The following is an 18,647-nucleotide window of genomic DNA, read 5'->3' as shown; positions in this document are numbered from 1 at the left end:
CCTCAGAGAAAAATCGTCAATACTAAGAATGCAGATGTAAAAGATAATGAAAGAATGAGCCAACATCTTCTTTTATCTCCCTCTCAAAGCCAATCAAACCCTAAAGGGAGAATATGCCTTTCCCTTTATTATAAAATGGCATCTTCTCAATTAAAAGGCCTTTATGTATAGGAAAAACACTCGTTTCCTCAAATAACATAACTCTAAGTGTACAAAGCTCTCCGGATGATGAAAATAAGTTATAATAATTCAAGACCTTTCCAACGAGCTATAACACATAGGCCTGCCTAATCAGAAGAAGCCAAAATCCCCTTATTACTCCAATTAGCTATATAAATAACTTTATTTAAATTTATTTAATCACGAACTCAGGAAATATTAAAATATTTCGTTTTATTCAACTAGAAAGCCAAACCAACCAAATAAGCAATGAACAGGTCCTGTCACCTGCCTATGATTGATTGCGGGCAAAGTGGGCCAACTAGCAGTCTCATCCCTAAAAACTAGGGATGCTCCTAGAAACTAGGGAATACACCCTGTCACCCTGAAACTGAAACCGTATACTGGTCCCGAGGAGCCTCAAATCTTATCGCTACCAAAACCTCCTAAATTTTAGGGAAAACCCTAAAATTAAGGAATTGCTCCGCTGTAGAACCAACTTTGGTCACTGAGTATCCAGTATGAGTCTCTATCCACTATTGCTAGCATATGAGACTCCAATAATAGGCCAACTCTCATGACTCTGCTAGTCAAACTAGAGAGGGAACATGACAGTCCTCCCTTCTCAGAAATGCTTGCCCACAAGCAACTATAATGCTGGATGCTGCAAAGTGAACTCACCCTCTCGGGTGGCATCCTCTATGGATAGACCTCTCCAGCTCACCAAGTACTCCCGAATCACCCTACTCCTCAATCGTCTCTCCCTAACCTCTAGAATCTCTTCAGGGACAAAGTCAATTTACCCTCTTCATCAAAAGGAGGTAAATCATGTGATGTTGTAATATGCTACCCCAGTGCCTTCTTCAAGCATGACACACAAAACACATTATGAACCTTACTATCTGGTGGTAACTCGATCTTATAGGCCACCTCTCCAACTCGCCTGAGTACTCTGTAAGGTCCATAAAAATGAGGCTTGAGCTTTTCAACTCATCCCCATTTAAGGGTGCTATGTCTGTAAGGCTGTAGATAAAGGAAAATCATGTCACCCACCTCAAATGCTCTCTCCATCCTGTGCCGATCAGCATACATCTTCTATTGATTTTGAGCATGTTGCAAGCTCTCCCTGAGAGATCTCATGATATCTTGGTTCTCCTACAAGCAATCCTATGCCAACGGAACTTTGTTGTCATTGAAAACTAAATCAACAAAAGATAATGCCTCATAGCCATAAAGAGCTATGAAGGGAATCATGTCGATGGACATGTGATGCATAGTATTATAACAATATTTGCCCAAATACGGCCAATGCCTGCCTTGACACATAGTTGTGCAGATACCCCTCCATCCACTTATTAACTACCTCAGTTTGTCCATCTGTCTGAGGATGGTAGCTAGTGTTGGGGTTCAACTCTGTGCCTGCTAGCTTGAAAAGTTCCTGCCAGAAGGAACTCATGAACCTACTGTCCCTATCACTCACTATGGTCTTGGGGAGACCATGGAGTCTAAATATATTTTTGAAAACCAACTCGACTACCTGTGAAGCTATGAAGTCTGCTGCAATAGGAAAGAAGTGGGCATACTTAATCAATTTGTCCACCACAACATAAATACAGTCCTTCCCTTGAACTCGAGGAAGATCTATAATTAAGTCCATAGATATTCCTGTCCACTTCTACTCCGATATAGGTAGAGGTTGTAACAATCCAACTGGAAAAGTATGCCCTGACTTGTTTTGCTGACAAGTCATGCATTCACAAACATGGCATAAGACATCATCCTTGAGACCCTTCCAAGAGAATCTCTCCTATATCACCCTATAGGTCTTACCATAACCCAGATGTCTTGCTATAGGAGTATCATGGTAAGCATGCAAAACGTGCTCCTTCAACTGTGATTCAGGAACAAGGTAGACCCTGCCCTTGTAGTAGATGACATCATCCACTACACTATATCTGTCATCATGTCTCAACCCATCCATGATCTCACAAGCATGCTGATTTTTGGATTACTCAACTAAAAGTTGAGCCTTCCAATCTACCAAAATCTCACTCAATGAACATAGGGCAGCAAGTGATGGCTTCCTAGAAAGTGCATCAGCAATAGTATTGTTCTTCCCCTTGATGAACTCTATGTCAAAATCATACGCCTGCACCTTGCTAACCCACTTTTGTTGCCTATCATTAAGCTCTATCTGATCAAAGAAATATTTGAGACTATATGGTCCATCCTCACCACAAATTTGCTGCCAACAAGATAATGTCTGAATTTGGCTAATGCATGCATGATAGCCAACATTTCCTTGTTATATGTGGAATACAACCTCTTATTAACCCACAGTTTTCTACTCTCATAGGCAATGGGGTGTCTGTTCTACATCAACACCGCCCCTATGCCTTCACCTAAAGCATCACACTCAAGTACAAATGGTTGCAAGAAATCAGGGAGTGCCAAAACTAGACAAGTGGTCATAACCTCCTTGAGTCTCTCAAAGACCTCCTATACCGGCTTTGTCCAACTGAAGGCTCCCTTCTTCGTGAGATCTGTTAAAGGTTCTACTAACTGAGAGAATCCCCTTATGAACCTCCTATAATAGGCACATAAACCAAGGAACCCATGCAACTCAATAATGTTCCTGGGAGAGGGCCAATCAAGAATTGCCTAAATCTTCTCCTCATGCACTTTCACTCCCTCTGCACTAATCACGTAACCCAAGTATAAAATCTCTCTAAGTCCAAATTCACATTTGGACAACTTAGCAAATAGAGACTGACTCTCCATGATGCTAAGAACCTCCTCAATGTGTCTAAGATGATCCTATTATGTTCAGTTGTAAATCAATATGCCATCAAAAAATACCAGAACCGATTTTCTCAACTACTTGTTGAAGATGTGGTTTATACAAGATTGGAAGGTGGCAAGTGCATTAGTGAGGCCAAAAGGCATCACTAGAAACTCATAGTGCCCATAGTGACAACATAAAGAAGTCTTGTGCACATCCTCATCTCGCACACGAATCTGATGACAGCCTGAACGGAGATCAATCTTCGAAAAGTAGATAGCTCCATGTAGCTCATCTAACAACTCATCAATGCGTGGAATGGGGTGTCTATTCTTGATTGTCTTTTTATTCAAGGCTTTGTAATCAATACACATCTGCAAAGTCTCATCCTTCTTAACAAGCACCACTGAAGAAGCAAAAGGGCTAGAGCTAGGGCGAATGAATCCCATATATCTAGTAACTCATGGATGGTCCTCTCAATCTCATCCTTGTATGCTCTAGAATGACGATATAGGGTAGTAATCATGGGTTTAAACCCATCCTCCATCTCTATCGCATGTTCAAAACCTCTATTAGGAGGTACACCAACAGGTATGTCACCAAAGACACGACCATGCCGGTCCAACACTAATTGTATGTCTACATGAAAGGCCCTGCAATCCTAAGGTGTAGGTATTTGGACTTCACAAAACGTGTAGCACAAAGTATGTCATCATGACAAATGACAGTCTCCATCCTACGAGAAGTTACCTCCTCAAGACCATCATTTGAAGCCGCCATCAAGATAGTCTTCTTCCTTCCAGAAAGAAACTCCATCTGCATGCAATGGTGGTCAATGATGTATCACCCAATACCCTATAACCATTGCATGCTCAAAACTACATCATAATCCTCCAACGGTAGCACATAAAAATCATCTCTCAGAGTATAGTCCCCCATCTGGATGCTAAGCTGAGGAATCCTTCGAGTACAGCTCAAAATGACACCATCAGCAACCTTCACTCCAAAACTAACAAACTCCTTGGACTAGAACCCACGCCTGTCAACTAGCTTCTGGTCAATAAAGTTGTGTGTGGCACCTGTGTCTACTAAGCTCATAACCCGCTGGCCTCTCAATGTACCTTTCAAACGAAAGGCATGAAATTTGGGATAACTAGAGAGAGTAGCCATAGTCACTTTAGTTGATGCCAAAGGTTCTAGAATGTCTAGCTCTAACTGTGGGTTTTCTTGGTCAACCTCCTCTGGACTATCCTTATTATCAGCATGAAGTATCTCCTCATCGCCTATCTTAGATGTCAACTCTATCAAATGAACCTTGCATTTACCAAGGCAACAATGTCCAGGCTCCCATGGCTCCTTATAGGAGAAGCATATTTTCTTCCTCAGCTCATTCCTCATCTCTTGGTCCATCCTGGGTGGTCTAGAAGGTGGTCCCCCTCTGCCCTGGGAAGTGTTGGCCTTCTAGGGAGGCCAAGAATCCCTAAAAGGTTTCTCATCTGCCTAATAAGGAATAGGAGGGATGTCCAGTCTAAATGTAACATCAATGACCTCCTTGAGGATGGCTGGCTTGAATGCTCGCACCAGTCCCTTGAGCTTGTCCTGCAAACCCTCTATGAACAACATCACACAACGACTATGAGACATGTTCGAAACCATGACTACAATACACTGGAACTCATTCACAAAAGACTCCACGGTCCATGTCTACCTAATATGTGCCAACTCTCGGTAGTAAAGCTCTGTGTCTTTACAATCAAACCTAGCAATGAGTCACTCAATGAATTCAGCATAGGATTGAACCATGGTGTGATCCTAGGTGACCAATCCATGGTGCCACCAATCATAGGCAACCCAGTCTAAATGCAAAAATTCAAACTATATAGCCTCTCTCAGGCATAGGTCTCAGTGACAAATAGATATCCAACTTGTGCACCCAAGCTCGTGCACTCGTATCACCCATGCCATCATAGGTAGCCAATGTGATCTTCCCAGTGGCTCTACTAAGGTCATTGTTCTGTTGTGGTCTGTAGCCCATGTCTCCTTTGAACCTGGTGTTATCCCTATGCTATGCACAATACTATGGAAATGGAAAAACATCCCTAACCTTTGGGGGAAGGGCTCTCCACTCAATTGTAGCTGTCATGACTAAATCCTGGAATTCAACCTCAGGTGGCTCCACCTGTGCCGGTTGCTCAACTTGCCCCAACTGAGGCAATAATGGTCTATCCAAAGCAGGAATATGTGGACATTCCTTCCTATGGGAATAAAGGGATCTCTTTGCTGAGACATGAGATTGATAACTACATTGGCTTTCTGCAACAGAAACCGACCTGCTCCTTCCCTATCTTTCCTGTCTACCTCGACGCCTATCCAATTCCATCTGCTCTAGGTATGTAATCTATCCAGCATCTGGACTATCCTGCGTTGTGAAACAATCAAAGTTCTTATGAACTCTCTCCTCTGCCTCTGTAGGCATACCGTCACTAGCAGCACCCTGTGCCTCACCCATAGTTGGTGTCTTTGCGTCTCTAGCGGCCTCTACTCACCACTAGTTTCTCCTGTGCTCATAAAACCTGTGTATTTCTCCACCAAGATGAATAGAAGATAGATAAAATTAGATGCCAAATGTTGAAATGAATTATCAAACCCTGTTTTGTAACCTATTGTGATAATTTCACTAAAACCATACAGGTTGGCAGATTCAGGCTTTAATACCACTGAAAGATCCCAAAAGGATCTTTTCACTGAAATTCTATAAATTTAAATTTTAATAATAAATTTTCCTGTGCTTTTCTTGTGGTTTCAAAGAATTAGACAGAAGTTACAGAAAGATTGTTTCTTCTTTTTTTGTATTTTCCAGATATAAGTAAAACAATAATTACCAACAACAACAAATAATATAATATTCAATCAACCAGAATAGCTACAAATCATACCAAGCAAGATATGTAATTAGTATGCCAACAAAGGTGTTTACAAACAAGGAATGAAGACTCCAACTACAAGAATGGATCAGCCACGCACTGAAAGGGTAGAGATGGCTAACATAAGCCAGCCAAAAAATCACGTACCAACTGAAAGGCAGTCGTACGACTGCTATAGTCACGCCAAGGCAGCAAGAAGATCCCAACATACCAAACAAGACCCTCAATGTGCAACGCACAAGCACCCCCAATCGTTGAACTAAACAATCTTTGTCAACTACTGAAACAATACTATAGAATGTTGCTTAAACCATCTATTGGGGTTTGCATCCCAATAGCCAGGCTCTAGGGTTTGCGTCCCAATCCTCTAGAATCACTCCTCAGAGCAAAATCACAAATACCAAGAATGAAGATGTAAACAATAATGAAAGAATGAGCCAACATCTCCTTTTATCTCTCTCTCAAAGCCAATCAAACCCTAAAGGGAGAATATACCTTTCCCTTTATAATAAAATGAAATCTTCTTAATTAAAAGACCTTTACATATAGGAAAAACATCCCTTTCCTCAAATAACATAACTCTAGGTGCTTGAAGCTCTTCGGATGATGAAAATAAGTTATAATAATTCAAGACCTTTCCAACGAGCTATAACACATAGACCTACCTAACCAAATGAAGCCAAAATCCCCTTATTACTCCAATTAGCTATATAAATAACTTTATTTTAATTTATTTAGACGAAAACTTAAGAAATATTAAAAATATTTCCTTTTATTCAACTGGAAAGCCAAACCAACCAAATAATCAGTGAATAGGTCTATCACCTACCTGTGACTGATGTTGGGCAATGTGGACCAATTGGCAATCCCATCCCTAAAAACTAGGGATGCTCCTAGAAACTAGGGAATATACCGTGTCACCCTAAAACTGAAACCCTATATTGGTCCCAATGAGCCTCAAATTTGATCACTGTCACAACCTCCTAAATTTTAGGAAAATCCCAAAAATTAAGGAACTGCCCTGACTAGCTCTCAAACTAATTGTAGAACCAACTCTGGTCACTGAATATCCAGTATGAGTCTCTATCCACCACTGCTAGCCTACGGGACTACAATAATAGGCCAATTCTCATGACTCTGCTAATCAGACTAGAGAGGGGACATGACAAGGTTTCACAAACAAAATGAGCGATTGTTGGCCTATGATAGGTAGCTTGATGAGATTCAGAGGCAGCAAGAGTTGGACCGACAACAGGGGGAAATGGCATACCAAGCCTATCTCGAAGAAGAGGAAGAGGGGGAGAAAAAGAGACATTTTGAAGAGAAACTTGCAAAGCAAGTTGCTATAGTAGAAGAAAAGGAAATGAGGCTCAAGTTAGCTCATTTTCAGGCCAAGGAAGAAGAGGTAGCCCCTTCTCCAAAATATGACATTCCAAGCTTTGAGAAGCCCCCTCCATTACAAGACCATGTTGCTGTAACTTCTCCACTCCCCGTGCAATAAATATGGCCCTTTTAGCCTTCTATTCCTATTACCATTTCACTCTTTGAGGATGGACGAGTTGTATGGACTCCTAATGGTCCTAACATGTCATTTTGGAAGAGTAAAACAAAGCCAAAAAAGCTACAATGGGAGGAGTTGCATCTTGTTGAGGACAAAGAGCTAGAGATGGAACAAAAAGAAGTGGATCCAGTCCTCTTATTTGAAGATCTTCCCTCTTTTATTGAGCAAGAAGAAGAAAAAAAGGTTGTTCCTACTCTTGAGGAACAAATGTTAGCTTTTGAGCCTTTAGAAAAATCAAAGGCTCTGCTACAAGCTAAAGAAGAAGAAAATCTTTTGTTGCAGCAGACAGTTCTCCATGATATGGAGGATGAAAAAGAGGAACCCAAGGATAGCTCTGTCCTTCGGAAAGAACATGCTGATATACATGAAGTGTCCCTTCAACCTATGCATATTACTGCAACAAAGCAAAAAGAGACTGATGAAGATAACGTTTGGGATGAACTGGGATTGTTTTGCTCATCCATGGAGATCAAGAAATCTGCTCCTTCATCAAAAGATAATGAGTTACAACAGCAACAAATGGAGATCCACACCGTACCCGTAGCTCCCAAGAGAGTGGTTCATGAGCAGCATGAAGAGGTGGAGATCATTTCTTCACAAAATAAAGCCAAGCCACTTTCAGACCAGCAGGATACCACCATTGCAGAGCACAACAACACAGTCAAGGTTGATTGCTTAGACCCAACACCATCAAGAGGATGCCCCACAAGGCATCTAGCTCTGCAACAAATCAGCATGTTGCCCTCTGTCATGCTCACTTTTGAGCATGAGGAAGAGTATAACAAAGAGGAGCAACTATGTCTTGCTCAAGAAGATATGCCCCAATGTCGGAGACTTTCTTTGTTCTCAGCATTGGGAAGGTATTTCACATTGCTGCAGTATGCCTGTCATGCTGGTTGTTCTATCTAGTTGTCCATGTGCATGAAAGGAACAAAAGACTTGTAAGGAATGGAAGCTACTTCAACAAGCCAGTAAATGGATTTGTTTAATTTATTGTTTGTAAATACTTGTACATAGTAGATTAGGTGTTTTCAACTTTCCAAGAAGTGTATGTGCACAGTTGTTCCCTCCTGAAGTTGTCAAGAGCTTTTTCTTTTTTGTTGAGGTTGCAGATTTTGTGAAGTTACAATTGGGCTAATGCGTCCTTCTCTGTTGGTGACTCCATGCCCAATAGATTTCTTAAGGCCACCAATCCTATGCTTAGCAAGAAAGCATCCCCTTGAGTTGCCAGAAATGTTGGCTATTTTTGCCCCCATTCATCCCATCACAGATAACTGATCTGAGAAATATTCAATGAGTTGGATTCTTTCACAATGGGTTAACACGTCAAATTTGCGGCTAACATTTGTGTTGTTCTGCATTTTGTTATTTCGCAGGGGTCACTTTTCTGCCTTGGTGAAATAGCGAACCTTCCATGTTAGGCATGTTTCACTATTGTGCAGGAGTCTTTCTGGACCCTTTGCGAAATAGTGACACCAGTTCAATTTGAATATTCCACATGTTCTCCTTATGTTTGACCGATGGGTTATGTCACGTGGCGAGGGGTTAACCTTTGTTTTAACCTATTTTGTAGGAAGTCATTTTGGCAATGTTTTGTTGGTTCTTCTACCATTTATAGGGAATTGTGCCAATCATCAGATTCACAGTTTTTCTTCATCAACGTTTGTGATTTAATTATTTATTGGGAGAACTTTTTCTATATCTGGGCCGTTCATTTAAAATAGAAAGATCTTCATCAATGGTTCACCCTTTTTCCTAGTAGATCAAATATTTTTTCACATGGATCAACTCTACAGGGGTACGCAAGTGGGTTTTAACACTTCGTGTTATCCCTTCCTGCATTGTTTGATAGTAGCACAATCTAATTTCTTGCATCCACAACACACTTCCAAGGCCAATTCTTTATTGTTGAGCAACTTTTGGGGCCTAATTCCACTATGTCAATGTATCTCCAGGCTTGTTTATTTCTTGTAAGGATCAAATCTATCAAATAGATCCTTTTATTTGCTAGATGCATTCCTTTTGGCTCTTTGTTGTCACTTCAAATGGACAAGTTGCATTATGAGATCAGATTTCTTTCTAATCTTTCTTTATTGCTCTCCTCTATAATTTAACTCCACTGTGGTTGGAGTTTGTACTTCAAGTTACATTTGAGTTATCCCTGATCTATAAAGGCAATTTTGTAAATACTTGTATAGGTTCTTTTATTTCTTTTGCAAAAATCTTTGCTCTACAATTGTAACTTTGTCTTGCCATGCATTAATAGAAATTTCAGTTCTATCTTTTCTCACATTCAATTGTATATGCATATTTCTTGCCTTATGTAGATGTTTCTCTTTTGTCTTCCTAGTTTATATGTTGTGTCAAATTCTCTCACGCATGGTACATTGTGAAAGTTGTTTTCCTTGTATCATCTCATTAGTTCTGACCTGTATGTGAGTCTTAGGATGATTAAATAGAGTTGAGATCTGTGTAGTTTGGTGTCTTCTATTGATGTCATGTGTTGCTACAGGCAAGGAAGAATCATAATTTCAATATGGTGCTTCACCCCCTTTCCTTTTCAGCATTTAATTTCACGCAATCCTTCTCCCTTTTCCCTTAAAGTTTTAGTTTAGGTGCATCTTGATTGTAAGGAAGTCGGCCTTCTCTAGAGATTCAACCTTAGAGTGCAAGTCCCACACTTGGAGGTTGTTTCCATATTAAATGAGGTAGCTTGGGGATAACACGTCGGGCGTGGGTGCAAACCTTTGAGTCAAAAGTTACTTGGAAGAGGGTTGATTCACTATTAACATTGCTTTTCAGTGTTTATTACAAGTATTGAACTAAATGTTTATGCTTAGAAGTTGATTGAGAGATTATCAGAACAAGTTGCTTCTTATATAAAACCCTAAAATGTAATAGTTGAGACTAAATCAAACTTCATTGTCTTCGATGTGTGTAACGAGCCTTCTTCCTAGTTATGGAAGGCAAGTGATGCCATTGAGAATTTACATGGTCGTGTGCCACATGATTAAACATCTTGTGGGCCCACTACAAGGCTTTATTGCAGCAAAATGTAATGGGGAGAGAACCATGATGACTGATTCATGATGTAGCCGATACTGTGTACATGGACTGGATGTCATGAAATCTATATGCAGTTATTAGTGCTGAGAACATGGACTGGTTCATTCTAGTTCTCAGTGCTAGATATTAGGTATGCTTAGAATAAGGATCTTTTGCAGTAACTAAGATACGAAATAATACAGAGAGAATATTAGAATAGCATTGAATGATTACAGCCAGATATGAACAGTTGTTGATTACGTAATCAATAAGCCTATGAGGTAAGATTTTCTGTAAAGATACATCAATAAGCCTAAGCTGATCTATTGTCTTAGAAGCGGTGGAAATGGGTGTACACCTAAGTTTTAAAAGAAAATTGTTACAATGAAATCCACTAATGGTGAGTGTAAAATATGAGACTAATTTCACAATGGTAAGGGAAAATGATGCAACGCCTCCTTAACCCAGAACTCAACCACTTCTTTAAACAACAAGAGTGGTTTGGGCGCCAAGGTGTTTGGAAGTGCCTTGTGTCGATTGACTTGTCTTTCTTTGTATTTCAGTCTCTTCTTGTTTCATTACATGTAGGAAACTGTATCCAATCAGTCTTAGAACATAAGCAAACACAATTCTTAGACAACTTCTTGTTTCCTTAAACAAATTACTAAGTCAACAACAGTATAATCAGTAAGCTAATTTATAATGAGATAAGTTTTGTGTTGGCAAATCAGCTGTGAAATATTTGTGGTGAATTAAGGTACACTATTGAAAACTCGTCATCCTGACATTGCAGCAAGCATTCCTTTAGTAATGAAATGAGACAGTTTTGTGAATGGCGACTTACGAGCCATCCAGGTATGGAGGTGGGTCCAAACCAGGCAGCCATGTCTGTCTGGAAACAGCATCTGCTCTTATCATTCTCTTGTTTCTGGGTCGTCGTGTGTTTAGGCGAGGGGATCTCCCGCCCTTGCAATTTCCTTTGACCCACTTACATGAATGTGAAGAGAAATTACCCCGCGGAAAGCAGGAGGAAGAGTAGGAGACAACTCTGAGCAGGGCAGCCATTGGCAGCAGCCACACACGCTTACACTGGATAAGCCTTTGGCTCAACCAGTTTTACTACTTCGACGTGTCCTCGCATTTTAACACGATCTAATCTCTGCAGGGTGCCACTCATAAATTTTATCATTTCAACTTTTTATTAATTTTTTTTCCAATTAGAACAAATACTTGCATATTTATTGCATGAACAATAATTCAACACAATATATTTAATAATAATATATGAACAATAATTTAACACAATATACTTACAATATATTTATTGATACTTTGATGGATTGTTTTTGTTAAGTAGGAAGTGTAATTTTTCATAGTGTCCAATTAGAATAGTTTATTTTTCCAATTACTTTTTGGAACTACAAAAGTTTGAAAAGAAAATTGTAACTATAGATTTTTGTTGAAATTTTTAACATTTTATTTTTAGCATTTTTTTAAAGTATGTAGTTTTATTTTGATTTTTTTATAATCTGAAGAAGTTATTTTCTATAGCATGTTCATAAAATAAATCTATCCTCAATATTTGGTACCTACTATAAATCTATAACATTTATTTTAATTGTTAAACAACACTTGACATAATATCACTTTTTTCGATAGAACTCGACAAAACTCAAAAATACTATAGACAGGAACTAGATGCATTGTGTCCTTGTTTTAGTTTCAAAAATTTATTTTATAAATGAAATATTCAAAAGGGAAAACAAAATTTACGAAATACTTTCTTATTTCTTATTTTTGTTTAATTTCTTTATATTTGAAATAATTTTTTTTAATGATTATATAAATAAAGTAGAATAAAAAAAATTAAATAGAAATAACTTATATGTTTTTTATTTTTATTTTTTTTAAAGTGTACTATTTGCTTATAATAAAATCTTACAATAATAATAATTTGAAATTCTAATAATTAAGATTATCATAAAATATTTTTATTACAATTAATATTTTTTAAATTATTGTGTAAATAAAGTAGAATAAAATTTTATTTTATTTTAAATAGCAATAACTTATATTTTTTGAATTTTGATTTTTTTAAAGTGTAAATTTATAATAAAATTTTTAATAACAATAATTTAAAATTATAATAATTAAGATTACCAATAAATATTTGTATTGCAATTTTATAAGTACTTTCATTAATATATTTGTTATTGGAAATGAATTAGATATATAAGTTTCAATAATTTTTTGAAATAAATATAATTTATATTGTCTTATTTTTTAAAAAGGTTTACTAGTTTATAAAATAATTTTAAAATGATAATATTTCATCATGGTGGGTGATAGATGCTAGAAACAATTAATTTATTATGAAAGAGTTGTCAGTTGATATAGAAAATGTTTCTCATTAGAACATATTACTATTCATTATCAAAAGTTGCATGTTCTAGATCAGGTATCAAGGCAGATAATAGCACACTCACATGGTAGATTAGGGCAAAGCCCTCTCATCTCTTTGGGTAGCAAATTAAAATATTCCTAGAGGAAGTGTGGTCCATGATCAAACAATTGGATTGTACTTATTGACCCTGTTGTGGATGTCAACCCTATCATGGACGACCATGTTGCTTCTTCATTAATTAATTCTCCAATTTTGTAAGCCCCTCTAAAGCCTGTCAACTACACAACCTAATGATACTCTAAAAGAAAAGCTCATTTCTTGTTCTCCTTCTCAATTTCATAACGAGTGGACAAAGTAAAGAAAATTGAAATCTTATCAAAAGCCAAGCACGAAATGATTCCAAGGTCAACAAATAAAATGAAAAGCTCTATTGGAAGTAGAGAACTAGAACCTTCTCCTCCCATGAGTGAATGTATTTATGAATTATGGGTCTTGTTTAACATTTTAGAGTATCATTCTTAATAGGTTGGTCTTCTTTCAAAGTAAGACATGTTGTAGTCATGAAAGCCTAGTTAAGATAGTTGGGTCATCTATTAATATGTGTTGTAGAATGATTAGGTACTTTTGAAGATAATGAGTTCAAATCTTTTTTGTTAATTTAATTCAGGATGCAACCCCTCTACCTATCAAAATATTATTATTACAACACTATAAAGAGAGGTACTCTCATTGTGTGGAACTTGTTAATTTTAAATATTTTTACAGCGTTAAGATATTATTTTTGAAGTATTGATTTTTTTTAAATGAATTAGATATTTTCAATATATATATATATATATGATAACATTTTAAGTTAGTTTATTCATTCAAAGAATTATTTATTTCTTCACTCTTTTGTACTAAGAGGCATTCTATACAATCATAATGTGGAGTATATATTTGGTATTGTTTGTGTAAAGAAAAAAGATAGGATAAAAGTTGTTGGAATTATAGATGGAGTAACTGAGGGGGGGGTGAATCAGTTACTAAAAAAACAAATCCACAGATCCCTTAGATGTCTTAAATAACTAGTTACTATTGATACTTGGTAATCACTTCACAAAATGTTGTAACTCGGTAGATTAATTTGTTACTGGTCTTCAAGCATTTATTATTATTAACATGCATGCAAAAGTAAATAACATGAACACAAAGGACACAAGATTTAATGTGGAAACCCAAGATGGGAAAAACCACCAAGTAACTAGCTACCAATTTTCACTCTTCTGAAGTGAGCCCTGTAAGGAGCCAACCCGATTAAAGGTTACAAAACACACTGTTAGGTGTGACCCTATTAGAGGATTTTTATCACCCTATTAAGAGTGGTCTTGCTAGAGGTGTTTAGAACAATTCAACTGAACTGTCACCTTGTTAGAGGATTTACAAAATGGCTATTAAACTAACTCTTGAGGTGTTTAGAACAATTCAACTGAACTATCACCTTGTTAGAGGATTTACAAAATGGCTATTAAACTAACTCTGTTAAGAGATTTTGAAATCACTGCTACAATGGTTAGAAAGTAACAATGAATTGACCTGAATAAGATGCAACCAAATTTGTTGATTACATATCTCTATTCTGCACTATTAGATCCTTCTCGATCAAATATAGCTTTGTTGTTCCTCAATGATCTCTAATCATCCTTCAAAATTTTCCCTCACAATAATCAATCCTCCTTCACATTACATCAAATCCACCACACACACTTAGAATTCGCAACTTGACGTCTTATATATACCATTCAGATTATCAAGTTAGCTCATTCACAAGTCACATTTACCAATAAACCATACATCAGTCAATTTCATATATTATATTAAACAAATAAACTTTATTTCACAAAAAAATGAAATCCTTCATTGGCCGACCCTGCTTGGTAAGTATTGCTCCAGAAATAATTTCTTGAGTTAACCAACTCAACTCGGTTAATACTACCAAATCTGCAAAATCCTTCGGTTGCCAACTAAACTCGATAAGAACTGAATTTCCTTCACTGACCATGAGAGCTCGGTAAGAGCTGTCTCTGCCATATTTCTCTTTGATGATCGAGTGAGCTCGGTAACAACTGAATTTCCTTGTTTAACCTTGAAAGCTCGATAACAACTGTCTGTACAAGGTAAAGCCTGAGAATGCTTGGTAGACACTGTAAACTTTCTTTGCTAACCTTCTAAACTCGATAGACTCTTTCTTTTTCCTTGTTGACCAACTAAGATTAGTAGATTCTGACTGATAACTGATATGACATTTGTATAACATCAAAGATAACACACAATTGAGCAATTGTATCAACAATCTCCTTCTTTGGCATTGATGGCAACACAACATGTCATAGTAGAATGAAATTTGAAAACAAGTCTTTTTTGACAAAATGCTTCTCCTTCTTACATTTCATTCCAAAAACTATAGTAATCTTCCTCTTTGATAGTAATCTCTCCCTCTTACATAAACTCTATTTTTCTTGCAAATTTCAGAAAGATATGATAGTAAACTCTCTCTCTTTAACAACACATGCCAAAGACAACACAACTTAAATGAAATTCAATGTACCTTAAGTATTGATTCATATGCAATGTCTTCATTACTTTGTTGCATCAATTGATAAATCTTCAATTCTATACCTATTGATGCATCACTAAAACTATATTTTAGTGAGCTTCAGATAGGGGAATGACCCCTAACTTACCTCTTAAATACAAGAATTCATCCTTAGGTAAAGGCTTTGTGAATATGTCAGCAATTTGTTCCTTTGTATGGACATATTCCAATCTGATTTCCTTATCCTGCACCAATTCTCTGACAAAGTGATACTTTATAGCAATATGCTTGGTTTTAGAATGCATCACTAGATTTTTGGATATGTCAATTGCACTTGTATTGTCACAAAACATAACAACAGGTTCTTTGATTTCTTCCTTCATAACTTCCAATAATTGTTTGAACCAAACAATGCTTGAGCAGTTTACTGCTGCAGCAACATATTCAGCCTCTACTATGGATTGGGAAGTATAGATCTTCTTTTTACTTGTCCAAGAAACCAACCTCTTTCCAAGAAAGAAAGCTCCTCCACTTGTACTTTTTCTGTCATCAATGTTCTCTACCCAATCTGCATCAGTAAACACTTTTAAATCCAGATTTCCTCCAAGTTTATACCATAATCCATAATCTCTAGTTCCTTTCAAGTATCTCATGATCCTTTTGATCGTCATCATGTGATTTTCTTTTGGTTTTTCTGAGAATCTTGCTACAATTCCTATTGCAAGGGCAATGTCTAGACTTTCCAATCATAGATCTATACAATGCCTGATACACTTTCCTTTGATTCATCATCTTTGGTCAGTTTCAATCCAGTACACATAGGAGTCCCAATTGGTTTGCAGTCTTTCATACCAAAATTTTTCAGTATCTCCTTGATGTATTTAGATTGAGTGATGTAGATGTCATTCTTATTCTATAGAATTTGAAGACCAACAAAGAATTCGATCTCACCAAACATTGACATTTCAAATTCCTTGTTCATTTGTTCTAAAAATTCTTTGCAAAGATCATCATTTTCTATGAACAAAGTATCATCTACAAATATTTCTGCCAAAACAATCTTATTATTTGGTCCTTCCTTGATATTCAAGCTACTATTATCATTAGTTCTTTGAAAACCAGTCTGAATAAGATAGTTATGTAGTCTTTCATACCATGCTCTAGGGGCTTGTTTCAGACCATACAAAGCTTTATGCAATTTTCAAACCATGTCCCTTTTTCCTGAATCAACAAAACCTTCAGGTTGTTCAATGTAAACCTCTTCATCCACTATACCATTGAGGAATGCTGACTTGACATCTATTTGATAAACTTTGAATCCCGTGTATGCAACATATGCAAGTAAGGTTCTGACACCTTCCAATCTTGCAACAGGAGAAAAAGTCCCTCCATAATCTACACCTATTTCTTGAGAGTATCCTTTGTATACCAGTCTAGCTTTGTTCCTTGACACCTTACCATCTTCATTTAACTTGTTTCTAAATACCCACTTAGTTCAAAACACATTTTTGTCTTTAGGCCTAGGTACAAGAGTCCATTGTCTCATTTTTCTCTATCTACTCTATCTCTTCATTCATAGCTTAAATTCAACTATCATTTTATAATGCATCTTTGACATTTATTGGTTCAAAATTAGCAAGTAAACAAGTTCCTTTCAACTTACTTCTTTTCATAGTTCCTTCAGATTTATCTCGAATGATCTGATCTGGTGCATGATGCCTCCTGACATACTTGGCTAAAATAGGTTCCTTGCCTTTTGAATGCTTTGCATTCTCATCCTCTTGCAATTCAGCTTTAGGTTTTGGTTGCTCGGGCTTGATAGCTATTGATGCAATAGCTTTTGTTTGCAACTCGAGTTCTTGTAGCTTAGTAGGTATTGGCTCGGTTTGAACTTCCTGCAACTCGGTTACTGAAGACTTAGGAGTTGAAGATTCATTTGGTTTGTAGCCATACCATAACTCATAGGGGGTTTTGAATGAGTCCTTCTTCAGTTGTACTTGGTTCAAGGTATGAACTACAGTGTTGATAGCTTCCTTCAAGTATTTGATGGTAATGATCTTTTCAATCATTAAGGTTCTTGCATAGTCCATGATAGATCTATTCCTTCTTTCAATTATTCCATTTCATTTAGGGGTTCCAGGTGCTGAAACCTGTCTTTTGATTCCCCTTTCAATGCAAAAGTTATTGAACTCATGTGAAATGAATTCACCACCTCTGTCTGACCTTAAAAATTTTAGTCTTTTACCTGTTTCCTTTTCTACTCTGGCCAAATACCATTTAAACTTTTCAAATGCTTCTGATTTCTCTCTAAGGTACATAACAGTCATCATTCTTGAGTAATCATCAAAAAAAAGAATGAAGAACTTTTCACTAGTATAACTTTCAATTCCAATAGGTCCACATAAATTAGTATGCACAATTTCTAAAACTTCTTCAGACTGATAGTTTTTGCGTTTAAATCTTGTCTTTCCCATCTTTCCAATTTGACAATTCTTGCATAGACCAACCTCGGGTTTCTTTATGTTAGGAATGCCTCTTACTTTTCTAAATTTAGTTATTTTTACCAAGTTATCAAAGTTCACATGACATAACCTCCTATGCCATAACCAACTTTCTTCAACTTGAGCAATAAAACATGAACATTCACCAAGTTCAAGATAAAACAAGTTACATTTTCTTTGAGTGCCTGATCCAATCAACTTTCCTTTACCATCTAGCAGTCTTGCTTTTTCATGCATGAATTCCACTTTGAATCCATTATTGAGTAGCTATGCCACACTCAACAGATTGTGTTTTAGTCCTTCTACCCAATATGCATTATCACATAAAAGTTCTTTGGTTAGAGAGATTCTTCTTTTTCCTTTTATGCAACAAGGTTCATTATTGCCAAATCTCACACTGCCACCATCATAATCTTCAAAATGTTCAAACTTAGTTTTATCACCAATCATGTGATGAGAGAAACCACTATCTATAATCCATGTATCATTTTTTCTCACATGAGAAATAAGTGTCATTTCCTCATCATTATCAGATTCATCCTTTACAGCAATGTAAACAATTTCATCTTCTTTTTCTTCATCAGAATAATTAGAATCTTTAGCTATGAAACATGTTTTCTTACCTTTATCCTTGAATGATTTGAAGTCTTTCTTTCCATTGCACTTTTGACTTTTCTTCTCATCCTTGTTCTTCTT

At 36.8% G+C, this 18,647-nt stretch overlaps 1 protein-coding gene and 1 long non-coding RNA gene across 2 annotated transcripts in view; one reads left to right on the top strand and one right to left on the bottom strand.

The window, feature by feature from the left end:
- LHCA5 (photosystem I light harvesting complex protein 5) overlaps positions 1 to 11,536 on the bottom strand; it is a 123,060-nt gene extending 111,524 nt beyond the window's left edge. Inside the window, exon 1 of the mRNA XM_089805038.1 lies at positions 11,316 to 11,536. Coding sequence (XP_089661164.1) covers positions 11,316 to 11,536 — 221 coding nt within the window. The remainder of the gene's footprint in view (positions 1 to 11,315) is intronic.
- The window catches only part of LOC149535041 (uncharacterized), a 122,677-nt gene extending 110,901 nt beyond the window's left edge, over positions 1 to 11,776 (top strand). The window contains exon 2 of the long non-coding RNA XR_016357168.1: positions 11,265 to 11,776. This is a non-coding gene — a long non-coding RNA (uncharacterized LOC149535041). The remainder of the gene's footprint in view (positions 1 to 11,264) is intronic.
- The last annotated feature ends 6,871 nt before the right edge of the window (positions 11,777 to 18,647 follow it).

The sequence above is a fragment of the Cupressus sempervirens genome, chromosome 10 (assembly GCF_028749045.1).
Source record: "Cupressus sempervirens isolate cs-2001-9-10 chromosome 10, ASM2874904v1, whole genome shotgun sequence".
Lineage (NCBI taxonomy): Eukaryota > Viridiplantae > Streptophyta > Pinopsida > Cupressales > Cupressaceae > Cupressus > Cupressus sempervirens.
The sequence above is the reverse complement of the archived record's forward strand: the minus strand, read 5'-3'. Positions and strand labels throughout refer to the sequence as shown.